This window comes from Vombatus ursinus, unplaced genomic scaffold (assembly GCF_900497805.2).
Source record: "Vombatus ursinus unplaced genomic scaffold, bare-nosed wombat genome assembly UNPS02014773.1, whole genome shotgun sequence".
Classification (NCBI taxonomy): domain Eukaryota; kingdom Metazoa; phylum Chordata; class Mammalia; order Diprotodontia; family Vombatidae; genus Vombatus; species Vombatus ursinus.
The window spans coordinates 9,606,448-9,633,698 of NW_020954551.1; the positions used below are offsets into that span (position 1 = coordinate 9,606,448).

Here is a 27,251-nt window from a genome sequence, read left to right on the forward strand (position 1 = left end):
GGAGAAAGGCTTTTGAAAGTCAACCAGGCAGAAACTTCAAGACAGGAAAGACTCTGAGCAGAGATTATTTGCAGCCCGGGGCATTAAGCAGTTGTCTGAAGGGAGGCCCTGGGGAATGATCAGGGGTGCACCCTAACTAGACTTCAATGGAGTACTTGTTTGGGTGTGGAGGGGCGGGAAGAAGGGGTGGAGGCATCTTATTCTATCTTTTAACAAGCAGCAGAGGAAGTGCTTTTCTAAATCCCAGAAGTGACTGAGAAAGGCCTCCCCTGGTAATCAGGTGCCACTGGCAAAGTCTTCTAGTCGCTGAAAATGCTGAGCCCTGACAAGTGGGAGCCAGCTGGTGGTTATGTTGCCATGTCAACAGGAAGAGGTCCCAGCGTGCTTTTGTTTGCTGATCACCAAGTTCATTGTCAGAGTGCTTGGGGCTGGGCTGGGCTGGGGAGACAGATGAAACCCGGGGACGCTGACCCCAAGAGCAGCAACCAGGGGGAGCCAGCGCAATCTTGCCTGTTTCTGGAGAGGGGGGGAGGGGGAGGCAGGAAAGTAGCCAGAGACACTTCGGAAGAGAACAATTAGGCCTGTTGTCTCTTGATGGTTTTACTGGGATTTCAGGAAATGCCTTGCCCCAGATTTTCAAAAGGGAAAGCACTTGGAGAGATAGGAAATAAATATAGGCAAAAAAAAATGGAGGCAGGGAAGGTCCTCCCAATCTAACCTCATTACTCGTGCACTAAGCCTCCCTCTACCTCCAGTTTCTGGGCTTCAGCACACCAATGACTTTGGAGTCATCAGAACTGATTTCAAATACTACCTTTAATAATGTCACCTGTGTGATTCTGAGTAAATTACTTGTCCTCTCTGAGTCTCAGTTCCTGGTCTGTAAAATGAAGGGGTTGGACTACAGGGATCATGGTTCTAGAGTTGGGAGGGCACATTGAAATCATCACATCCAACCTCTTTATTTTTACTGATGAGGAAACTGAGGCAAAGAGAGGTTAAGTGACTTGGCCAGGGTCACACAGTTAGTAAATGCTAAGGTACAGTTTGAACTCCATCCTTCCTGACTAGGAAGCCCAGCTTCCATGCTACCATGACACTGTCTCTTCCAGCTCTGGACCTGGGATCCTTTAGTCTGTGACCTTGCTCACCTTTACTGATGAAATGTCACAGGTGACCAGGGGATGGATGGGCTAAGAAGCAAGGGTCCACTTTTTACATTGTGACTATTGAGAGGCAGCATCCGTAGGGCTGGAATCGGGAGAGCCCTAGATTAAAATCCTATCGTAAGCATTCTGTTCACTGTGTAGCCATGGACAAGTCACAACTCTTTGGCCTTGATGACCTCATCTTTAAAAAACCAGCGTCTTAGGGTTATCATGAGGCTGAAATGAGGTTGTATGAGAAGAGCTACATTTATCATGATGGAAATGGTTGCTTTGTCCAGGGTCAGTCCTGATTAACAGCAGGAAAAGATAGGCAGGTCACAAAAACAAGGGAGACAAGCAGGGCAAGAACAAACCTAAAAGACGGCTGGATTGTCCCTCAAATTTTTTTCTCCTCAAGTAAATGAGGCACTCTAGTGACCTGATTTAACTCTTTCAGGATACTCATATGCTATTTCCTGTAGTGAAAGTGTAAATGCTGAGCTGATCACCAGGGGCATTCTGAACAACCCGCAGCAGGCAATATGTTTGGCGTCTTCCTTCCTTCCCAGTCTTGTTCCTGATTTTCTGGTCTTATGTCCCTGCCTTGCACCTTTTCAACTCCCTTTTGTGTGTCATCTCTCCCCATCACCACCATTAGAATGTAAGCTCCTTGAGGACAGGGACAGTTTTTCTTTCTGCTTGTATTTATAGCTCCCACACTTAGCACAGTACCTGGCACATAGCCCTTAATACTTTTGTTTTTCCTTCCTTCCTTCTTTTTTCCTTCTTTCCTACCTTCCTTCATTCCTTTTTCCTTTCCTTTCTTCCCCCCTTCCAGTTCTCTGTATCCCTATATTCTTGTCCAAAGCTCTCAATACCATCATTTCTTGCTCTAACTTCTCAGGTCAGCCTGAGAACCCAAGATTGCCTTTTCCAGCCTGTTTATTTCTCCCTTTATTTAATTAAAAAATCTCTTAAGGAGTTATCCCTTAGAAATGATCTCCTAAATGAATGAATCTGTACCTATTAGGGATGATGATTTGCTGTGTGAATGAAACCCGAATGATAACATTTCAGCAGCTGGGCTGCAGAGAGGTTCTGAGCAACAGTTACCTGACACCAATCTCCCAAAACAGAGCCTATTGTTCTCACACATAAGGCAAGCAGGTTTACAATTTTTGCTCTTATTTGGGGGTTTAAATATATTGCCTACTCTTCCATTTCAACAAACATTTTTAGGAGCCTATGTGTGAGGCACTTCTAGTTATCAGCTTCAGAGTACAAAATGGGGGCAAAATAGTTAGCTAGCAGTTCATTCGAAAAAGAGCTGGGGGTGACAGTGGCCCGCCAGGTCAGTATGAGCCACCAGTTTGATACAGCAGTCAAGAGTTAGTGGAATCTTAGACTACATTAAACCGAGAGGAGCACTGGGTCTGAAGTCAGAGGCCATCAGCATTAGAGTCCTCTGAGTTATCCTATATCTATCTTGCTTGTACACAGCTGTTTGCACGTTGATTGTGAACTTCTTAAAAGCAGGCACTATCATTTTTCTTATCACAGAGCTTGGCACAAAGCAAACACTTAATGAATGCTTGTTGACTTGACTTGCAGTTATTATCTGTGTGCTCCTGGGAAAGTCACCTAACCTCTTTGGTATTTTGGCCTCAGTTTTCTCATCTGTAAAATGGACTAGACAACCTTTACAGCCAGCTCTAAATCTCTGATCTATGACTGGGCCAGTGTTAGTCCCACTGTACTAAGGCCTCATCACACCTCGTGCTCAGCTCTCAGCATCACACGGTTTTGGTTTTGGTTTGTTTTGTTTTGGGTGTGTGTGACTTCAGACACTGCCCAATCTAGTATTACATGTTAAGAAGGGCATTGGTATGCTGGAGAATGTCCAGAAAAGGGCAACCAGAAGGGTGAAGGGCCTCCAGTTCATGTCACATAAGGATCTGTTGAAGGGATTAAGGATGCTTAGCCTAGAGAAGAGAAGACTGAGGAAGGATATGCTCACAGTTTCCAAGTATTGAAGGACTGTCATGGGGAAAAGGGAATAGATGTAGGCAGAACTGGGAGTGGTGGCAGAGGCAAAGTGAGGCTTTTAGGTAAGGGAAGAAACTTCCTGATAATTAGTACTATCCAAAAATATAAAGGACTGTTTGGGTGAAAGGGTGCACCTTTGCTTCTTCTCTTGAGTCAATGACTGGATGGTCAGTTACTTGCCAGAGGTGTTAGAGAAGGGAAGCTTGGTAAAGGAGAGAGAACTGGACAGACCCTGAGACCCTCCAGCTCCCAAATTGTGTGATCCCGTGTTGTTGTTGCTGTTGTTGTTGTTGTTGTTGATCTTGTGGTTTCAAAGAGGACCAATGACATCATGGGATGAAGTCTTGACTCTTGAGTTCATTGGATTTTGGTGAGGCAGAGTTACACAAAGCCATCAGCCTTGCTCTCTCTTCCAGAGTCATTGAAGTCCATTGGCAAGACAAAAGTCAGGATGACTGGTGATGGCCCAGGATTCAGTAGAGGACCTTGGAGTCTTCAATGTCTGATCAACTCTCATCACTCCACAGTGCCTGCTTCAACTGCTTTCATGGCTTTTGGAACAAATTATCCTTATCTGCCCATTGCATGGGGGGAAGTCTTCACATGCTTGGGGTAGACAGGTTTGAGGATCATCCAATTATAAAGACACAGAGTGTTGAAAATTAAATCCAAAAATAATCTGTAGATTTTATTTAGGCCACCATCAATTCCACCACCATCAATTTTTTACAACAAATAAAATTTTTTTTAACAATCAATATTAATTGTCCCTCTCCAATCTTCAGGCATCTGCTAATATAAGCTTCCTAAGGCATGCACATTACCATATTCCTCAAGAGCAATCAATAATTTCTTATTACCTCAATAATAAAAGGTACCCACCTAGCATTTAAGACCTTCCACAACCAAATTGGTCAATCAACAAGCATTTATTAAGTGCCTACTATGTGCCTAGCACTGTGCGAGGCTATAAGGTTATAAATCAATGAAACAATCCATACTCATTATACATTCTAATGAAGGAAACAACAAAGGCATATATTAGTGTATGCAGACTGACTATAAAGAGAATAAAAACAAATAAATGGGAAAAGGCTAAATACAAAGTAGTTTGAGAGGGGGGAGGGCAAAAGTAGCTGAATGGATCAAGAAAGGTTTCTTGTAGAACATAGTGCTTTAGCTGAGTTTTTAAGGAATTAGTTTAAGGAATGAGTTTTAAGGAATAGTTTTATTTACAAGTTCACAGACACAGGACTCAGAGGGGATCCTATGGAAAGACATAATACAATTCTTACCAAAGAACAGCCCTCCCCCTACCCTGCAAGGCTTTTCCATGACGTAGAGTACTTCCTTGGGTGGGGTTCCATTGGGAGGTTGTCAAGGTTCGTGCTCCCCTCCATGGCTCCTCTATTTGTGCTATGCTGCTTGCCTCTTTCAGCTCTCCTGCTCTCCTAGTGGGTGTCATGGGTCACTGCTCCCTATTAGTGTTGCTTTCCAACAGGTTGCTTCTGCTTCCAACAGGTGGTGATTCTCTCACCAGCCTCTGTCATTCACAGCTCCACTCACTGTTCTCTGCATTTCAGATCTCCTACAGAAGGTGGCATGCATCCCTTTTGTCAGAGGACCAGCTCATCAACCTGGAATGCATGAGACAACAACAAAATAATAATGTCTGTATGCATAGTGCTTTAAGGTTTTGTTTTGGTTTTTCTTCTCAACCCTTTGAGGTAGATAGTGAAAGAATTATTATCTCCATTTCACAGATGAAGAAACTGAGACTCTGAGCAGTTAAGTAACTCACCCATGATAGATGTCCAAGATGGATTTTGAAGCCAGATCTCCCCACTCTAGAGTGCTAGAATCTAGAACTCTATTTACTATGCCAAGCTGCCTTTATTAAAGCATTTCTTTTATGGTTCAGTAAAGATGATTTCCTGTTACATTTAAGCTTTCTTGTATAAATAGTTACAAAGTCATTGATTGAGAACTGAAAGAGACATTAGGGATGAGAGTTAAACCCCCATATTTTACAGATGAGGAAACTAAAGCCCAGAGAGATTAAGTGACTTGTCCAATGCCACACAGAGAGAAAAAGTCAAAGCGTGAGTTTTCTGATTCCAAATCCAGTGCTTTCCCCTTGCAGTGGAAAGTTACAGTGTTCTTGAAGTTCCCAGACTTACACATTTGGTCTATTAGGAGGAGGGGGAGAGGGCTAGGAATCTCGATTTCTTTCACTACTCTGAATATCTTTCTTCAATCTCATGAACAATGATAGTGAATTGATGGCATTTTCCTCCTCTCCCCCCAAGGGAACAATATACCTCTTAGTACTGAAAGCTCCCAACTGCCCCCATTGGGTCTCAGGGCTCAGGGAAACACAGCTGTCCTCTCCCATCTCCTGAATTCCTCTCCCACTTCCCAGGCTAGATTATTCAAATAACTCCAGTACTGCCCCATAAAAGATTTCCAAAAGGATAAGTGGTGGGACAGGACAGAACCCAACCAAGGAAAGAAGAGGATTTGGAGTCCCTACTATGTATATGCAAAGGCACTTTAAAAATGAAAAAGGTGCATTAAAAATGTTAGGGATTATTTCAAGTGGTCAAGCAGAGGATTTTCTATTCCATCCATATCTTAACTGCCGTCAGATTGGCTATGGTCGGATAAAAGGCTTTGCCTCATTCCTTCCCCTCTTGTGTGCTACTTCACTGCCTCAAGTACCAAGGCTATTTCCAAGGGAACAAAAACCCTCTATGAGATGAAAGGATAAAAATAAGGAAGTATTAGCATTTTCATACTAATGCTGTAATTATGATTCTAAAGTTTCTTGGCCTCAGAGGAACATAGAGCCATCGACTCAGTGCCAGCTGTCCTCAAAAAGGCTTTTTCTACCTGAAGTTATTCCTTTGTAGCCAAAAATAAGATGTCCCAGCAACATCTGTATAGAGATAAATCAAATCATTATTTCCAGGGGACTCCCCTGAAACATCTTCAGACTCCCCTTACTCTATCTCTTCTGCATAATCATCATCACCACTACAAACCACTGAGGTGTTCACTTTTGTTTCTCATGGAGGGTTAAATGACTCCAAAACAAGCATGGTAGAGACATTTTCTGAAGCTTGTAAGTCCTTTGCTGTATGGGGATATCTACAATCTTCCTGACCCATGCCTAGCAAATAAGGCAGAGAATCAAAGATCTATGGGATCAGGAATGAGGTCTGCTGATGAAGCAATGGGACTGATTTGCTTGTGCCACTTGCAAACTGATTCTGAAAGCAATTTCAAAATAAGAATCATAGAATTACGGAATATAGATGTTTGAAGGAACCCCAGATAACATCAAGTGCAGTGCATACATGAACAGGAAGCCCTGTACAGCATCAATCAATCATTTAGTAAGGGCCTAGCTACACCAGATGCTGTCCAATGTACTAGAGATCAAAGTACAAAGAATGAAACAGTCTTTTCCCATAGGGAGTTCACTTTATAATGGGCTAGACAAGAAGTACATATAAAAATAAATACAGCATAAATATCAAAGTAATTAATACAAAGTAGTTAAATACATGGTAGATTAGGGGCAGGGGGATACCAGTGGATAGGAGATCAGAAAAGACCTCACAAAGAATGAGGTACCTGAGATCAATTTTTTTTTTTGAGGTAATCGACATTAAGTGACTTGTACAGAGTCACACAGCTAGTAAGTGTCTGAGGCCACATTTGAACTCAGGTCTTCCTGATTCCAGAGCAAGTGTTTTATCCACTGTGCCACCTAGCTGCTTCATGTGAAATGAATCTTAAAGAGAAGGAGGGGCTCCATGAGGCAAGGATAAGGAGTGAATTCATCCCAAGTTTTGGAGGTGGCCAGTGCAAAGGAATGGATATTTGATATGGAGTATTATATAAGATGAACAGGAAGAAATCAGTTTTGTCTGGATACCAGAGAAGGGATGGGGAATGATAAGCATTGAGATTGGAAAGATAGGTTGGGACCAGGTTGTGTAGGTTCTTCATATCTAAACAGAGTAATTATAAAGCCTTTACTCAGAGATCTCCAGTGATGGGGATCAACTTCCTCCCAAGACAGCTTACTCCTTTTTTGAGCAGCTCTATTTGATAGGACACTTTTCCTTATATGGAGCCCAAATCTATCTCTCTGCAACTTCCTACCATCGTGAAAGCTCTTTGGTTCTTTGTTGCTATTGTTTTTAGTGGACCTGTAATTTCAACAATGTAAAGACTCAACTCAAATTTTAATTTCTGCAAGAGAGCTTTGGGCTAGGAATGTTTTCTAACAATGCAGTTCTTCATCTTCTCTGCAATGTCTTAAGAGAGTTACTAAGGCACTGAAAGGTTACATGCATTGCCCATGGTCAAAGAGCCAGTGTACATCAATATGTCAGAGGCAAGACATGAACCTAAATCTTCCTGGTTCTCAATTCAATTCAACTCAATGGTGGGGCAGTGAATAGAAGACTAGAACTGAAGTTGAAATCTGGCCTCAGACATTTACTAGCTGTGGGACCCTGAGCAAATCATTCAACCTTATTTACCTCAGTTTCCTCAACTGAAAAACTGGGATAATTACTGCACCTCACAGGTTGTTGTGAGGATGAAATTAGATAATATTTGTAAAAACTCAGTGACTAGTACATAATAGGCACTATGTAAATGATCATTTTCTCCTCATTTTCCCTTACGTACCTACTATGTGCCAGGCACTGTGCCTTTAAGCCCTAGGATACAAATTTTTAAAAAATAGAAAGACAGTCATTGCCCTCGAGGAGCTAACAATCTAACAGAAGATGACAATACACAAAAGGAAGCTTAAAAGGAGGGCACTAAGGGGTACCTGCCACAGGGCCATGACATTCAGGGGAGTGGAAATGAAGCAGATCCAATGATGGAAAATGAAGAGTTACCTGGAAAGTTTTGAGCCCTCTATAAAAGAAAGTTTGGGGAGGAGTTTTTTGTTTTACCCTCTAGTCCTCCAATCACAGAAGAGAGACAATGAAGGGAGTTAAGAAGGTGTTAAATATCAAAGACTGAGTCAATTTGCATGGAAAATTCATTTCAAGTAATCGTTTTTTCCAATGGGATTTATGATATTCTTGTGAAGCCAATTCAAGCAGAGCTACTGATGGGAGATAGAGAGTTCTAAGATCAGTTCTCTATCCACTGCATCACACTGCCTCTCTGTGGTTCGATGAGATTAATTCATTAACCGTTGCTTTATACCATTATTTCAGATTGCAGTTAATTATATTGAACTTCTTTATATCTAAAGATATGAATTTTATCTGTCACATATCATTCAGTCCAACACATTTACATTTAATTCAATGTAAGTCAGCAACTGTTGATATGAACATGTAGATATGGCAATTTAGGAGGTGTTTAGCAGGCAATGTGGGGCTGGACTTCAGGAGAGATCTTAGGACCCAATGCATAGATTTCAGAGTCATTTGCAAGAGATGATAGGTCTTCAATGGGAGCAGATGAAATCTCCCAGAGAGAGATTACAAAAAAAAAAAAAAAAAGCTAAGAACCTTGAAAGACAGCTACATTGACAGGGTGGAAATTTGATAAAGTCTAGCAAAGAAGTCCAAGAAATCAGTTATTAATGTGGGCAAAAAGTCAGGAAAGAGCAGAGTTGCAAAAGCCAAGGAAGGAGAAAGAACCCAAAAGGAGGTGGTGGTCTACATAATCAAAAACTGCAAAGAAGTCAAGGAAGATAAAGCATGAGAAAAAGACTTCACATGTGGTGTTTGAGGGAATCCATAACCTTGGAGAAACCAAATTCAAAAGAGTGTTGAGGTCAGAAGCCAGATTTAAAGAGACTGAGATGTGACTAGGTGGTGAGGTAGTGAAGGTATCCAGTGTACACAATCCTTTCTAGGGGGTTGGCACTGAGATACAGAAAAGATATAAGATGGATCTTGAGAGGATGGCGCTGTCACGTTATATTTTTTTTTACTTTTTGGATTATAAAAAATAGCTGTCAACAAAAAGCAATAAATAAATATACAGAACAAAGGGAGATGGAGAGGGATATCCATACTTGGGCATAGTGGTTAAATCTGGAGAGTGAGAAGCACAGCTAGCAGAGTGAAGTGTGGCTTGGGCCTATCCATAAAATAAAAGTTTCTGGAAAGAATTCATTAATGGGAGAAGGAGGCTGACATGGTCCAGGGTGAGAAGCCCCTAAGCTCTGAGAGATGTTCCAGGATGAGAAAGCAGCTGAGACATGGTAGCAAAGTCCAGAAAATTAGAGGCGAAGCCCATATCCTGCCTCATTTGTACAGTTGTAGTTAATATGTATAAGGTTCCAGTTCCACTAATTTTTCTCTAAATCATCTCATGTTTCATTCTTCATCTTTCTCCATATTTCTGTGTGTTGTAAATATAATATTATATAACAATTATATATACATATATAAATATATTTAATAAATTTATAAACATTAAAATTAGCAAAATAAATATATATGTATGACCTCATAATATTCCAATAAATTAATATACCGTAACTTAGTAAACCATTTTCTAATTATAGACTATATAGTACATTTCCAGAAGTGGTTTTTTTTTGCTATTACAAATAGAGAGACTATGAATATTTTTGTAGAGAGAGGTCCTTTTTATGATGTTTCCGGATGTAGTCCTGCCAATAAAATTATTAGTTCAAGAGGTATGATCCATCCTGAGATTCATTTTATATTATTCTACAATATGTTTGCATTCCCATCAACAATATTTTTGAGTGCCTGTTTCCCCAAAGCCCCACCAACATTGTTTTTATCATGCTTTACTATTTTTAAGTGAGTATTTTTTTTTCAAGGATGAACTAGGCCTGAGCATTTTTGTAGGCTGGGAAAGAGCCAGGAGGTATGAAAAGATTAGAGATAGGAGCGGGGGGGGGGGGGGGCAGACAGAGAGATGAAGAGGGTAGAAGGGAGGGAGATTATAATGAGGCACAAGTAGAGGATTTAGCCTTGGCAAGAAGGTCCACCAATAATCCCCACAGACTAAAGCAAAGGAAGAGAGGTTGAGTGAGATTTTTAAGGGGTTTTGAGATACAGAATGAGAGACAAGAGAGTTCATGGCAATGGGATTTTTCCCCACTAAGTAGAAGGCAAGACTGTCTGAAGAAAGGGGTAAGAATGGAAAATAAAAATATATGTATATATATATGGGGCAGCTAAGTAGCACAGTGGATAAAGCATCAGCCCTGGAGTCAGGAGGACCTGAGTTCAAATCCAGGCTCACACATGTAACACTCACTAGCTATGTGACTCCAGACAAGTCACTTAACCCCAATTGCCTCACACAAAAAAAGAAAAGAAAAAATTTGAGGTTAGGGCAGCTGATGAGTGTAATGGGACAAAGTATATTTATAAATAAATCTGTGTCAAATAGTGGCCTTCTCTACTGTGGAGTGGGGAGGGAGGGAGGCAATTTGGAACTTAATAAATGTTTGTTGACTCACTGACTGACTAATAAGACCAGAAAATGAGAATGGAGCCAGGTAGTAAGTAGCTTTAAAAGCCAAACAGAGGAATCTGTATTTGATCATGGAGGGAATAGGGGCCATTAGAGCTTCTTGAGCAGAGGAGGTACATAGTTAGATGTGTGCTTTAAGGAATATCACTTTGGCAGTTGTGTGGAAGCTAGATTAGAAGGTAGAGGCTTGAACCAGGGAGATTAATTAAGAGATTTTTACAACAGTTCAGGCTTGTGGTGATGAGGGCCTGAACAGGAGCAATGGCTATATAAATGGAGAGAAGGGGACTGATGTGAAAGATGTCAAGGTAGAACCAACAAAAATTGGCAATTAATCAAATGGTGGGTATCTAGATGGCTCCGGGTATACAGTGTTTGACTTGGAGTTAGGAAGATGAGTTAAAATCCTTCCCAAGACACAGCTATGTGACTCAAGCTTTAACTCTCTCAGGCTCTGTTTCTTCAACTGTAAAATAGGGATTAATAATAGCATGTACTTCACAGGATTGTTGTGAGAATCAAAGGAGATAACACAGAGACACTTTAAAAACCCCAAAGCACTATATAAATGCTAGTTATTATCATTTTGATTTTTATTTAGAGAGTGCTGGAGAATGAAGAGCTGAGGTTGATTTAGAAATCATGAGGGTTTAGACTTGTTCTACTTGGCCACAGAGGGCAAAATTAGAATTGAAGATGAAAAGTCAGATAGAGGCAGATTTGGGCTCAATTCAACAGAATGTTTTCTTACAACTGAAGCTGTCCGCAATTGGATTGGGCTGCCTTGTGGGGCAGTGATTTTCCTATCATGGAAGATCTTCCATTCAAGACTGGCTAAGCACACATTGAAGATTTGGAATATGATTCATGATTTGGGTATGAGTTAGGTTAGTTGAACAATAGTCCCAGCTGTAAGGATCTATAAAATAAGACTGACAATTTCCAGAGGAAAACCAATTTTGGAAAAAACAAAGGAAAGGGAAATTGTGATAAGCAAAGTCTTCTATAATAACCTGTTTTTAAATAACTCCTGGGTGTTGGCATACAAAATGCCTGGCATGTTGCTGTCCAGTCTCTATGTTCCCTCTCCAAAACCCCTGAATTTTCTGCCAGCCTTTCAATGAGATGACTTTGGGGTGTGTTGGGAAAAGATTGGAACCATAATGAAGGGAAGGCTCTAAGAAAGTATCAAATGTAATAATAATCAATCAAATACACCAATTGGCTAAAAACTGCATGCTCCCAAGGAATCTTGAAATCAGGGAGATACAGGGAAAAGCTAATACTGAAGAAGCTCCACTTGGGTCAGAGAGGACAAGGCAAAAGGGAAGATGGGGTGCAGAAATGACTGCACAAGAGAAATAAAAAAATAAGAAAAAGAAAGAAATCTAAGAACCTCCAATCATGGAGGCTTTCCACACTTAAAAGCATGTCAATGGGCAATGACAGGTACAAAGAAAAAAAGGTTTTCTGTCTGAAGGAGGGTAGCTCATGGGCAAAGGAAAGGATAAAGTGTAATGCCTTTGAATTCCTATGGATGGCATTTAATAGTATATAAGTCTCATAAGACTCAACAGAGTGTACCTGGCATGGGGGCATGTATTGGATGAGCTACACAAAATGGTCAGTAAAAGTGGTACCAAATGTATACATTTTAAATTATTGAAGTTACTGGAGCCAATGTGGTACAATTGAAAGAATGATTGTATTCAAATCCCAGTGTTTGTTAACTGTGTTGCCTTGGGAAAATCACTTAACCTCTCGGAGACTTAGTTTCATTATCTGAGATAATTGAACTATACGACTGTCTGAAATTCCTTCCATTTCTAAAGCTAAGATTTTGTGATTCAGAAAGATGAGAGGGAAGAGTTCAACATATATCTTGATACTTAGTGACTTCAACACAAATACAGAAACAAGATTGTGACAGAAAATATATTAGAAAATATTGATAAGTAATCAGAAGACTCATAGCTACATACTATGAATGTTTTCTTCAAGAAGAGGGTACTATAAGAGGGTACTATACATGGCAACCTCAAACATCACATGAAAAATGAATTTGACTCTGTCTTAACAAACAAGAAATGATTGGTTATTAATGTGGGAGTCATTCCTGACCCAGCAATCTGTATAATGACTATCAACTAGATGTATCACAGGTTAGAGTCAAATTGGAAGTATATGAAAAGAGAACACAATGTGCAATTATAACAGCCCAGTCTGACCTTTTTAAACAAGCTATTGATGAAAATGGGAAATAGATATAGATAAAGACATTAAGTCTGATTATTACTATTTCTCATAGAAATTTAACCTAGTTAAAGTAACTCCACAATGAGAAAATCAAAACAAGGATGTATCTTAGCAAATACTTAACTTCTTTCCAAGTGGCAAACACGGCCACCAATGGCAACACTAGCCTAGAGTATAGATTTACTTATGAAACTTTACAAAAAAAGGGTAGTAGAAAAATTATAATTACTATCACCTCATAAAATAGCAAAAAGTAGTGAATGAGAAAATGAGTCTGCAGAAAGCTTGGCACAAAACCAACATTATCTCAACTACTGAGCATTTATAGATGAGAATAAAAGAGGAAGACATTGCATCATCTCTGTGTTACGATTGGGCATCAGAGAGGAGCTTTAGTGGAAGTTTTAAAGCATGGCCCTACTAAAATTAAAGCTCACATTGATTCTTACTGTGATTTAATGGAAGAAACTGCTGCTGCTCCTTCTCTCTCATCATGCATCCTTCAAGGATTCTCAATTACGTGTTCCCAACTGAAGGGTTTAGGTTAATTATAGCTGACCTAGGCCTGTGGCAGAAAACCAACTGTGTAACCTTGATCCTTCTTGGTATAAAAGTTAGACTTCTGTATGCTGTGACATATTGTAAATATAAGCAAATGTGGGTGAAACCAAATTGCCGTTTGTAAGTTGAGATCTGGGACTACTAGATATATTATTCAGCTGTAATTGAACATACTACCACTGACATGGTCTGACCTAGTCAGAGTACAGTAAAGTTATAATCTCCCTACTTCTGTATGCCACAGGTGTCAAACTTGTGACCTGCACAATTTCCCATTGTGGCCCAAACTAGATTAAAATATAATTCACAAATGTTTAACAAAATAAATTAAAATACTATACCATACAGATAATGTGAATTTGTGGTTTTTAAAGCCAATATGCTGCCCACAGTGATCATTTCTATTTGAAGTTGACATCATTGATGTACACCATACTTCTCCTAATGTATCATAAATCACATTAGGTAACTCTTTTCATTATCATATTATACTTACTGATGATTCTTATTGAACTAGACGACAATACTGATGACCCATATTTAGTGGCTTGTTGGCCACTAAAATTACAGGTCTTTGTAACATAAGCTATTGTTTAGAATTGCTTTGCCTACTCTTTTCCTATGAATGCAATTATTTGAAATCTGTATACCAGACTTGCCTCATCTTTCCCAGTTCGAGTATATGAGAGCAGATTGGAGTGAGTAAGCCAGTGCAGACAATAAGTGTCCATATGCTATCTTTGAGGGGTGTCATTATGGGATCCACATAAAGTGATATCCCAGATACTCCATACCTACTTTATATAGTGAGCATGGACTGACGAACCAAGCACAACATTACTGCTTCTTCCTACTTTTTGCACAAGCTTCTATCCATGCCTGAAATGTCCATTTCCCAGAACCCTCATCTTCCTTTATATCAGGGATCTCCTCCATGAAGCCTTCCTTGATCCACTTAGTTATTAAGATTCTCTTCTTCCTTAACTTACCTTGAATAAACTTATTTGGGTATGTGTCATATCCCCCACAGTAGAATGAAAGCTCTGTGAGACAGGTGAGAGTGATTTTTTTTTGGTCTGTGTAACCCCAGCACCTAACATGATGCCTTGTACATAATAAACACTTAATAAAAGTTTGTTGAATAGTATTGACCTCCCCAAGGCCCTTAAGTTCAGGGTGCAATTAGGGTTAGAAACAAATTTGACAATTGCTGTTCCAAGTTTCTCCAGCCTGCCTTTTCATGTCCTCTCCATATCCTAAGTACAACCACATCCCTCCCAGTTCTGTGGCAACTTGGCCCAGTAGGATTTCTGGAAACTAACTGGCTAACAAATCCTGCCTCCATTCAACCAAGCGTGTGACATATCTAATGGAAAGATCAGTGCCCAATGATTGTTTGTGACTAGCTCAGGGAGGCTTGTATTATTTGTCTTTATTACAAAGAACATTTCCTCCTGATGGGGACTTTACCTTTGAGAATATATGTTCCTTCTTGAGGAAATCAACAATAACTCATCTCTGAAACATTTCCAATATACCCCAAAGAGAAAATTTAATCTATCTTATTTGATGGTAGTGTTCTGTTTGTGTGGGTGTATGTTTAATTGTGAGCTATAGACTGACATTTTATTTTAAGTCCCCAGGCTTTCAGAGATATTGATCTTCGTAATTGTATAAGATTGATATCTCCAAGAAGGATGAAGGAAGAGATCCAGGCAATTACAAGTAGCATTCAATAAAGAAATACCATGAATTTTTCATAAGTTGAAAGTGGTATCTAACTCAAGGAAAAGCTGACACAGACCTGAAGGGTTCAAAAAAAAATCCTATTTTCTCAATTTGTATTTTTATGAGGCCCATGGCCCAACACTCTCCCTACAGGCCTTCTTATACTGTAGACATGGAGGTGTGATGTGAGGAAGGTCACTGGAAGACCAAGGTTTGTAGGTGATGCTCTTAAGCAGAGGTCTGGAGTTTAGAGCTAGCAACATGAATATCAAGAAGGAAGAAAATCACATTTAGAGTAACTGAGCAAGAGATGGTAAGCCTCATCAACCCATAGAATATTAGAACTGGAAGAAGCTTCCCAGTGGGCTAGCCTAATCCTCTCATTTTACAGAGGGAGGCAGGCGACTAGCATTTATCTAGCACTTATAATGTGCCTGGCACTGTGCTAAGTACTGATGATTGAAATACAAGCAAAAGAAGAGTCCCTGCTCTCAAGATGTTTGCATTCAAATGGAGGAAAAGAACACACAAAAGGTAGTTGTAAAACTGGGGTGATGAGGTAAGGTACCCACATAGGGACATGGTGGTAAAGTTGAGCAAGTGAATAGCAGGACTGGGAAATGAATGAAGAATGGCTGGCTTGGGGGTCCTCCCTGAAATAGAGGTTCTAGGAGAAAATCACCAGTGGGAAAAAAGGGGGGGGGGGCTTTAGGGACAGAGAGATGCTTCAGGGCAAAAAGGCGCTAAGGCATCGGCGTCATGGTGGTCAGTTCACAAAATCAGAAGCAGAGCTGGGAAGAAAAAGGAAACTAGAGACCAGAAGTTTGTTTGAATTGTTCAAGATTACATAGCTAATGAGGCAAAATCAAAAGCCAAGACCCTTGCTTCCTTGGCTAGAGGTCTCTCAGCGCCAACGACTATATAGAGCTTTAAATCTTGAGAGACAGAACGGACTAGTGAAAAGGAGCCTAATAAATGTTTTGATTGATGATTAATTAGGTAGACAATTTACATCAGAGTCAGGAAGTTCTGTATTCAACACACAGGAAAATGTATCGAGAGCTGAAAAGAACTTAAAAGGAGAGGGCCAGAAAGGCAGACGGCTTCATTTTTAGCAGATGAGTTTCTCATACTGATGAAATCATGTCTGATTAACAGGTGGGATTTATACACATATTGTTTCATTTGGTTTGTTTTTCACAACTACCCTGTGAGGTAGTGCTATTATTATCCCCATTTTCCAGATGAGGGAACTGAGGCTGAAAGACATTAATTGACTTGCTCAGAGTCACAAAGCTAAAAAAAAGTTTGAGGTTGGATTTGAACTTCAATTTGAATTTGTCGTGCTGCTCTCAGAAACAGTTAAGACAATTCATTCTTTATATTACGTTTTTTCCCACTTCCTACCCAGTGTCCTCACTCTACCAGGAAACCCCTTCTGAGTCACTTCACTCTTCGGTTCTCCACCCTGTGGACTTTCCTATTCCTTCCATGAAACCCCTCTCCAGTGATTTAGCCAAGTTCACATACCATTTCCTTCCCAAGGGTAATTTGTGGGCTTCCTAACAATACTTCCTAATGATAACATTCCTAACTGTATTCTGCCTCTCCATGCAGCTAGGTGGCCTAGTGGATAGAATGTTGGACCTGGAGTTTGGAAAACCTGAGTTCAAATCCTACCGCAGATGCTTACTAGCTGTTTGATCCTGGACAAGTCACTAAGCCACTCTATGCCTCAGTTTCCTCTTCTGACAAACAGAGATCATAATAGTACCTACCTCACAGGGTTAATGTGAGGTTAAAATGAAATACACTTCTAAATTGCTTTACAAACCTTAAAATGGCGTACGAATGCTTATTAGTGTTGTTATTATCATCATCACCATCATCATCATCATCTTTCACATGTGCCAGGGGGTACATGATGAAGTGCTGCTAGCATCAGTCACTGATACTTTAGCTCTAATTAGTGCTATCGAATGTCTGGGGCCATTGTGTGAGAGGGCTAGAATGATCTAGACCTAAAAGAGACAGAGTCCTTCTCCCCTCTATCCTTCCTTCATTCCATTATGTCCATTCTCCCTCTCCCCAATTCAGCCCCTCATTCTCATTTGTTGCCCTGGTCCCATTAAAATAGAAAGACTCTACTAACTCTCCTTTGTGTGTGGGGTCTGTCCTCTTCCATGATGGCTGCCAGGTTCTGACAATTTTATCCCTCCCTGGCTGTCCTTGCTCCCTGCTGAAGCTGTCAGACTCAGGGCTCCATCTGACGATTTTCTTTGTGAATTCCTGATCCTGTTTGCTTTCAACAAGTTTCTCCCTGTCACTGTTTGTAAGCACTTGTCTTCCACTCTCCGATTTTATTTTTTTAATAATTAGAAGTAATCCATCAACTCATTCATTTTACAGATGAAGACACTGAGAGGTTGAAGCGAGTTAAATAATTTGCCCGAGGTCAACAGCAAGTGACACAATCCAGATTCCTGAAACCTAAACCAGGGTCCTCTGTGTCCTTAAAAATGTCATGGTTTGTCAGCAAACAACTCAAACTCTTCCAGTGTCTTGTAAAACTGACACCATGATGCCTATTAAGCCGATCCTCTGCCTCTGATGTGCTCTACTCAAAACTTGAGAAGCCTACAGGTATTCGGACAAATCTCATCCATAAATCAGAAATTGGTAGGTTTGAGTCTCAAAGTATGTCAACAGAAATAATATCTTCTACTGGCTTCAATTTAATGCTACCAGAGATTGTTAAGCAACCATTGTGTCTACTCTACTGTGATTCATACCAAAGTAGAAACAAAGCTTAGTTAAGATGCAGTGTTAGTTCTTGTAAAATTTCGAGTGGATGGAGTTTGAAGAGACAGCTGAGACAAAGAAGGCCATAGCTGCCCTTTGTTTTTATTATTTTAAATAACATTATTGATGTCTTTTGTTTTTACATCATCTGCACTTCCCAATGCATCTCTTTTCCTTCCTCACTCCAGGCAGGGGGATGGGGGAATCCCCCTTATGCTAACCCTTGTAACAAAAAATACCAAAGAGGGAGGATAGTTCAGCAAAACCAAACAGCATATTAGGAAAAAAAAAAAAAGGATGGCTATCTGTGTAGTGTTTCATACCCATAGTCACCCAGCTCTTCAAAAAAAAAGTGGTGGTAGGGAGGAGGTACCTTCCCATATCTCTGCTTTGCCAATTAATTTTTAATTTCCTCTGGATTATAAAATATATGTTGTTCTTTTGATGGCGGTTATCAGCGCAATAGACAATCTCAAGAAACTGACCCTTGGTTGCTTATTGGGAAAGGTTTGAGAGCTATTGAGCATATATAAAGAATCAAGTATTGGCTATGTGAGAGCAAAGAGGAGAGGAGAGGAGAGGAGAGGAGAGGAGATGAGAGAAGAGAGGAGGGGAGGGAAAGGGAGGGGAGAAAAGAATGATTATAGGATGACATGACTACATAAAATCTGAGAATGGATGAGTCATTGTGATGTCCAGTTACAGATCTCCAGTAGTTCTGATTGGGGGATGCTTAAGTACAGATTCCTGACAGTTTGCAGGTGAGCTCAAGACCAGGTCCATGGAGGGTTGGGTTCACCCCTAGGGTGAACCTTGATTTAGAGGAGTGTAGGGGAAAGTGAAAGATTAAAGGGGCTTATGGAGGTATAAGACTGAGGGTGCCCTGGACCACAATGCTTCCTTACGATGTGATTCCAGCTCTGGAGAAAGTGATAACAGGATTCAATCAGATATGGTACAATTGTATAGAGATACCAAGAATAGAGAATGCTTTGTGGTGGCAATGGACCGGGAGACAGAGTTGAAATTCTGCCTAAAACACTTACTATGTGACCCCAGGCAAGCTATTTAACCACTGCCTGCCTGAGTTTTCTCATCTGTAAAATGAGGATAACAATAGTGCCTACCTCCAAGGGTTGTCATGGAGATCAAATGAGTTAGCATGTAAAGCACTTTGCAAAATTTGAAGTGCTACATAAATGTTGGCTACTATTATTATTATCATTAGATGGAAGAATCATAGGAGCCTTATGAGACTAGAAAGCGACATGACTGCATGGAAATGAGCTGGGGTGGGGAGGGGTCAGAAGCCCAGCACCAGATACTCAGAAGTTTGTGGATGACTCGAGATGGAGATCCTCAAACGGCTCACCTTAAAAACGATTTATGATTTGGAGGGGCCTGGGGAGAATCCAGTTTAAGGAAGTAACAGTGAGCAGGCCCATGTTGGAGATTACAGAATTTATGGTACTGAGATGAAAGAGGAAAAAATGCCCTAACAATTACTTTGTGTGTTCATTTATTAATACAATTCCAATAGAAAATGTAAGCTTTGTTGAAATCAACCAAAGCAATGTTTCTTGAAGAGGAGAGAACAAATTGTACAGGTCTTTGTGAGGATCATGGGGCCAAACTGTCTAACCTAAGACAGATGCAGAGCTTTGCACTGGATTTGGAGGAGAAGCCCAAGTTAATTAAAGTGGTAGAGAATGAGACCTTAGAGGACAGGTGAAAAACAACGCAAGGCTTTGTTCAATTTGGAGAAGAGAAATCCAGTAGCTAGATGGCTAATAGTATCCAAGGATAAGAAGGAGAGTGACCAATTGTTACAGCTCTCTACTAGGGTGGGATCAAAAATCCCCTCCCTTCCTGGCTCACCCTCAGATCCAAGATGCCCTCTCTTCTGTAGAAGCAGATAAAGTTTTTGCTATGTGCTTAATAAGCTGTGTACATAGACTTATAATTCCTCTAATGAATCTGGGTTTGTTCTCCCATTTGCAAAGAAACTTATCATAGCTTGGAAATGTCATAAAAGCTATGCACTGTTCAGGGATGGTAATGGATGATGCTAGATAAAAGGGGACAGAGTAGGGGAACACTCAAGACAAATGGAGAACGAAATAATGCGTGGTCAGTGTTCATTTATTGGATGAACATGTATTAGCCATTCACTATAATAATAAAAACCACTGACTGACATTCATTTTACACCTTCAGGTTTGCAAAGTGCTTGACATGATCTCATCTAATTCTTGCAATAGCCCTGGGCTATCAAAAGCCATTATTATCTCCATTTTGCAGATGAGGAAATTGAAGCTCAGAAAGATTAAGTGAAATGTCCAGGAACCTCCTCAAGGGCATGGACTGTTTTTGCCCTTCTTTGTATCCTTAGCACTTAGCACCCTGCCTCACACATAGTAAGTGCTTAATAAATGCTTATTAACTTGACTTGATAGCAATACCTCATAAGTACTAGAGTAGGATTTAAACCAAGCTCTTCCTGACATTGTCTGGGACTCTAGACACCTCGTGATTTAAGATGGTGTGTGTGTGCGTGTGTGTGTGTGTGTGTGTGTGTGTATACAACTCATTTGGTGCCATGGCAGTAAGCTTCCTGAGGGCAGGAACTTTTCTTCATATCCCTAGTCCCAAGCACTTAGTATAGTGCTGCCACGCCATGGGTGCTTAATAATTTCTTATTGACTTGGCTTACAATAGCTAGTGAGTACTAGAAGGAGGATTTGAACCCAAGCTCACCCTCATTCTAAATCCTGCCCTGCAGCCACCTCATCATACTGTGTGTATGACTTATTTTCTCCAGATAGAATGTAAGCTCCTTGAGGGCAGGAGCTGTTTTTGCCTTTCTGTGTATCCCCAATGCTTTCTTCATACAGTGCCTGGCATATGGTAGGCAATGCTTATTGACTGATTGTTGTGTGGGAATTGGACCAGCAGCCCTGACTTTGTGAGTACTCTGTTCTAGCCCAATCAGATCAGGGCAAGAGGAGAGAAGCTGGAACTCCAGAACAAGGAATCTCTCTCGTCTTTCAGGAAGTACCCCCTAATGAGACAGAAGTACTTGCGAGCAACAGACTGGGGTGTTCAGGAAGACTGTGGAATGTCTTTTCTTGGAAAATAAGATTCCAAAATGGAATCCACATGCATAATTTCACATCTTAGCTGCAGTAAGAGGCTAGAGAGAGGTAGAATACCATAGGGGTTAAAGAGGTGGCCTCTGTGTCAGGAAGACTTAGGTTCCTGACTGATATATTAGCTGTGTGACCCTAGGCAAGTCACTAAATTTCCCAAGGTCCCAAATAGTTGTCTAAGACTGTAAGCTGTATCTAACTGTAAGTTGGCTATTAGCCTTGGTGGTGGAAGTTTTCTCATGGGAGAGCCCTCTATAACAGTGAAATCAAACAGCCAGTCCAAAAAAGGGAGGGAGGGATGGTGTTGGAAGAGATGATCTATCTGGATCTCTTTTCTTTTTCGTGAATCTACAAAAATATTAATTCACTTAAATTAATGAAGTCAGAGGTGTGAGAAATCCATATCTGATATGGGACATAAGGTCTTAACAATAAGATACAGACATGAGGTCCCAAGAAACAGAATGAGCAGAAGTATTCAATGTTCTCTCTGTCCTTGAAGGAGAAAAGGACTGAGAGAGACAGATGTCTGTCACCTGTCAGACTCTCATCTGTCTGACAGTCTGTGTTGGTTAAGTCAGTGAGGAAAAAAAAAAAACTCAACCATTTTTTGACCAGTCAATTCAATCAGAACCATTGTTACAGGAGATCTTGTTAGACAATGCTTTAGTGTCTGTCTACTGAGAATGATAGAAAAACTCCTAAAATTGGATTCCAACCCCAGCAAGCCTTGTCCTAAGTATTCTTTCCCCCCTCATCCCTGAGGCCCAGAAAACTTGGCCAACAAAAAAAGCCACAAGGCCTTCTGTGGACTACAGAAGGAGAGAAGGCCAAGAGGAGCAGGGATTCAGAGTTAGAATGGACCTCAGAAATCAGCTAGTCCAACCCCTCCTTTTACAGATAGGGAAACTGAGGCCTGGAGTGGTTAAGTAACTTGTCCAAGGACTCAGATCCTCTGATTCCAAATACATGGATTTTTTTTTCCATGCTGCCTCTCAGGAGGCAACTGAGGCAGAAGGAGAATACTCACTATTCAGAGCAGCACATTATTTCTCCTCTGGTATCTTACAATCTTGTGTGTCCTATTGAAATGAACATATTCTATACTCTCTGTAGGATGTTTTCAGGGTGAATAGGCAGCTTATAGAACAAAAAACAGAAAATGATGCCTCCCACCAAAATCCTTTTATAAAACCTCGTATCATTGGTTCAAGGACATTATTTGAGATTGACAGAGCCATAAATTGTCCTGGTGACTATGACTGATGGTGTTAAGGACAGAAGGAGCCTGCAGGGTCCCTGAAAAGGACAAATGGAGAATTAAAGTGAACTTTCCAGTGACTTTTAAGCAGAACCACTCATAGAAAGACATTTCAGTAACTTTTTATAGTCCTTAGGCTTTCAAGACACTTCAAACATGCACATGCATTCAATTCAATTCAACAAGCATTTAGTAAGTTCCTACAATGGGCCCAGCATTGTGCTGGATGCTGGGGTGACAAAGGCAAGAAGAGTCCCTGCCCTCAAGAGGTTCCCATGCTACTGGAAGATGCAAAGTGTAAACAGATAAGAAAGAACATGATAATGTGAGTAAAGAGGAGGTAGTCAATCAGTCAGTAAGTAAGCACTTATTAAGCACCTACTATGTGCCAGGCACTATGCTAAACAATGGGATATAAAGAAAGCCAAAAGACAGTCCCTGCCCTTGAACACTTCACAGTCTAATGAGGAGATAGCATACAAACAATCTGTGAAAATAAGCTATAGGATAATATAGGATAATAAGCAGAAGGAAGGCGCTAGAATTAAGCAGGATTGGGAAAGGTTTCTTGCAGAAAATGGGATTTTAGCTGAGACTTGAAGGAATCCAGGGAAGCCAAAAGATGGAAATAAGGATGGAAAGCATTCCAGGCATGGCACAAAGTTAGTAAAAATGCCTAGAGTCAAGAGATGGAGTGTCTTTTTGGAGGAACAGCAAGGAGTGTCACTGGATTGAAAAGTATGTGGCAGAGGATAAGGTGTAAGAGGGGGCTGGGTTGCGAAGGGCTTTGAATGCCAGACATAGAATGTTGTATCTGATGCTGCAGACAATAAGAAACCACTGGAGTGGAATGAGGAATGGGGGGAAGGGATAAGAGCAATGATATGATCAGACCTGGGCTGTGGGAAGACCAATTTGATAGCTCAGTGTAGGACAGCCTGGACTGGAGAAAGGCTTGTGGCAAAAAGACCAACTAGCAGGCTATTTTAATAGTGCAGGTATGAGGTGATGAGGACAGAAGAGGGACATACAAGAGAGATATTATAAAGGTAGAATCGACAGGCCTTGGCAACAAATTGGCTGTGGGGAGTGAGAGATAGGGAGAAGTTGAGAAGGATGCCTAGGCTGCAGGCCTGAGCGACTGGGAGGATGACAGCTCCCCCAATGGTAATAGGGAAAGCAGGAAGAAAAAAGGGTTTGAAGAAAAAACTGAGTTCCATTTTAGACACTTTAAGCTTACAATGTCTACAGGATATCCACTTTAAGATACCCAATAAGCAGTTAGAGATATGAGACTAGTGGTCAGGAAAAAGGTTAGAGCTGGATAAATAGATCTAAGAATTGGATAATTGAAGATAATTGAAACTCGGGGAGTTGATGAGATCACCAAGTGGGATAGCATAGAGGGAGAAGAGAAGAGGATTCAGGACAGTGCTCTGGGGGACACCTGCCATTAGTAGGTATGGTGTGCAAGAAGGTCCATCAAGGAAGAAAACTAGGATAGAATAGAATTACAAAAACCAAAAGAGATGAGTGTATCAAGACAAGGATGACTGACCGTGTCAAAGACTACACAGAGATCAAGAAGGAGCAGGATTGAGAAAAGGCCATTGGACTTGGCAATTAAGAAACCATTGGTGAGTTTGGAGAAAGTAGTTTCAGGTGAATGATGAGGTAAAAAGTCAGATTTTAAAGAGTTAAGAGGAGAATGAAAAGAAAAGAAGTGGAGGTATCAATTGTAGATGACCTTCTCAAGTTTAGTAGATGATAACTAGCCCAGATTGGATATATCAATTGGGGACTTTTTTGAGTATGGAGAGACATGGAGATGTTTGTAAGGCAATAGGAAAAGAGTCAAGAAATAAAGAAAGAGATTGAAAATAAGTGAGATGGTTTTACTATATATGTCTATGTATGTGTATATTATATATATAATATACACATACATATATGTGTGCATGTGTCTAATGGCAGCCTTCTCTAGGGTGGGGTGGGGAGGGAGAAAACAAAAACAAAAAGTACACAGCAGAGAACAAAAGAAAATTTAGAAGGAAGCACAGAAAAGCAGGGTAGTTTTGAAAATAATGTGTAGTATTTATTACACAGTTAATAAAATAAAGGTGTGAAATGGAAATTTATGGTTTTATATTGAATCCTCTTTTTATGTTGTGCTATGTACATGGAAGTGTTCCTTTTTTGTCTCTTTGTATTGATGTTCAAAATGAATAAAAATTTAAAAAAAGAAAAGAAGTGAAAGAGTGGTAATAATAGAGGGGGCATCCTGCTGAGGGATGAAATGAATCACTTGGAGGAGTTTGTGCTGACAAGGAAGACCACCTCTTCATAGGAGAACAGGGGTGAAGGAGGAGATAGTAACAGAAGGCATCTGAATAAGGCAAGATGATAAGGATGGAGCACCATATCTGGAGTAGGAAGACCCAGATTTAAACTCTAGCACGGCTGCTCACCACCTCTGTGGCTTTGGACAAGTCGATCTCTCTGAACCTCAGTTCTCCCATCAGTAAAATAAGGGAGTTGGACCTAAGGGGACCTAAGGTCCCTTCCAGCTCTAAGTCTCTGACTCTATTATCTATGACTCTATTGAAGAATTCTATGGGACCCTGAAGCATTGGAGTTATTTTTTTAGTGCTGTAGTCCTCCAAAAGGAGGAAAGAGTGAGGTAGATACTGTCATTAGCCCCATTTTACAGTTGAGGAAACTAAGGCAGTTAGAGGTTAAGGAACTTGCCCAAGATCACCCTAATAAGTATCTGAGGCTGGATTTGAATCCAGTTTCTGACTCCAGGTCTACCACTCTATCCATTTGCTACCTTCTCTGGTTAGGGGATTGAAGGCAAGAGAGAAGACTCACTTATCTCCCTCCCACTCAGAGCAATTTCTTCTCAGAGACTTCGTTGGAATGGTTCTCTTCCCTCTGCTGCCAGATACTCGGATGTCTGATTTCAAACTAGCTTGCTGGTTTTATAGGAGCCCTGTAGAGCCTGCCCAAATCTCCTTAACCAACTTGAATACACTTCCTGTCCAACATTGTCTACTTCATCCAGTGGTTTCCAAAGACTTTTTGCAACTGGTCTAGGGTCATTGATTGATTCAATAGAGGCGTTCTCACCTAGTTAAGGTGTTAGGAGCACAATGTCTTGGTAGGTTAGTTACTCTTAGTGGATGTGATTAGGAAAGGCTTCCATAGAAAACAGGTTTGAATACACCTGAAAATATACCTCTGTGATTCTGTAGAAAAGAAATTTGGCAGAATGTAAGTTCATTGAAGGCAGGCACTTTTTTTTTCACTTTTATCTTTTCATCTCCAGTGAGTCTTATACTTAGTAAGCATTTTTTAAAAAGCTTGCTGAGCTGAGCTGAATTGAATTGAATCCTTCTTTATTCTGATCTCCCTGCCAGATTTTAAACCAATTAAGTATGTGAGTTAGAAGGCTGGAGATTTTCTGGGGCTCTGGAGTCTACTATTAGCAGATTGCCCTAGCCCAGAAGACTTCCAAGTCAGATTGACTCTGAAATTTAATTAGTAAAGCTTCGATTACACAACCAAAAATGAAAATAAAAATGAATCTAACAGCTGGCTGAGAAAGAAGGACAAGGGGGAGAAGGTGGTACTTGGAACATACAAAGAGCCTCTGATTCAATGGGACAATTAAATCTGGGGTTTACACAACCAAATAAGAAGCAACACAGTGTACTTTATTGAATAATAAAGCATTTGTTTATTTCTCTCCACTTTCTTTTGTATTCTCTTTCTTTCTCTCTTCTTACTAAACAGTGAATATAGCCATTGAACATCCCTTGGTGTCCAGGTGTGAGTCGAATGGTAGGCCAAATTTAGGACAAAGTGTTATGGTGCCAATGCTACATGTCAAGGTGATTCTGACCGTGTCCCACAGGAGGTATTAAACCCTATTATGCCTGCCATACTCTAGGAAATTAGTCCCACCTTCTGGTAAGTATGTTAATGTTCTCTTTCTATTGTGGCTCTGAAGCAAATGAGAACTGACCTCATCTTTTTAGCCTCCAATGTCAACATCTAAGTAAAAGGGGAATGGGTAGGTGACCCAGAGAAAGGTAGCAGTGGCTACCAATGAAAGCTGCTATGTAGTGGAAAGGGCTCTGGATCTGGAGTGGGGTCAGAAGACTTGGGATTGAGGTCTAGTTCTACTATTTAATAGCTCTGCAATGTTGGGCAAGTTACCACCTCATCTGTAAAATGGGAATTATTATCATCCTGCACCTACCTCACTAGCATGTTGTGAAAATCAGTGCTTTGTAACTTTAAAGTGTTATATGTGTATTATTTATTATTGCTATTGTTGTTATTATTATTATTATTATGTTTTTTCTGTAATACTGACAGAGTTCCCAATCTCCTTGTATTCTAATATATATATATATATATATATATATATATATATATATAGCCCTCCCACATGCTGCTCCATAGACTCCAGTGGTCTAAAAAAAAAAAGACTCAGAAAGTCTGTGTTATTCTTAGACATGCTAAGGATGACTAGTATAAGCAACAAACCAAGGTAGTGACCCTATAATCTTTCCCATTTGCATGTGTTATTTGTCTGACAAATAGTGTGATTTAGTCACCCAAAAAGTAAATGTGACTGCGGGCTTCCCTAACAGAGGCAAGCTTCCAGAACAAGGAGTCAACAATTCCATTAGAGGTGTGCTGTTAAATGTTTCACAGTCTCTCCAAGGGGACAAAAATATAATCATAACACACTTTTAAGTTTAATCTGAACCATTAACATTTTCT

General features: G+C 40.4%; 1 protein-coding gene across 1 annotated transcript in view; it reads right to left on the reverse strand.

Moving 5' to 3' along the window:
• Nucleotides 1–202: 202 nt before the first annotated feature.
• LOC114044285 (cadherin-related family member 3-like) overlaps nucleotides 203–27,251 on the reverse strand; it is a 129,149-nt gene continuing 102,100 nt past the window's right edge. Inside the window, 1 exon segment of the mRNA XM_027863669.1 lies at nucleotides 203–559. Within this exon segment, the coding sequence (XP_027719470.1) occupies nucleotides 203–559 (357 nt within the window).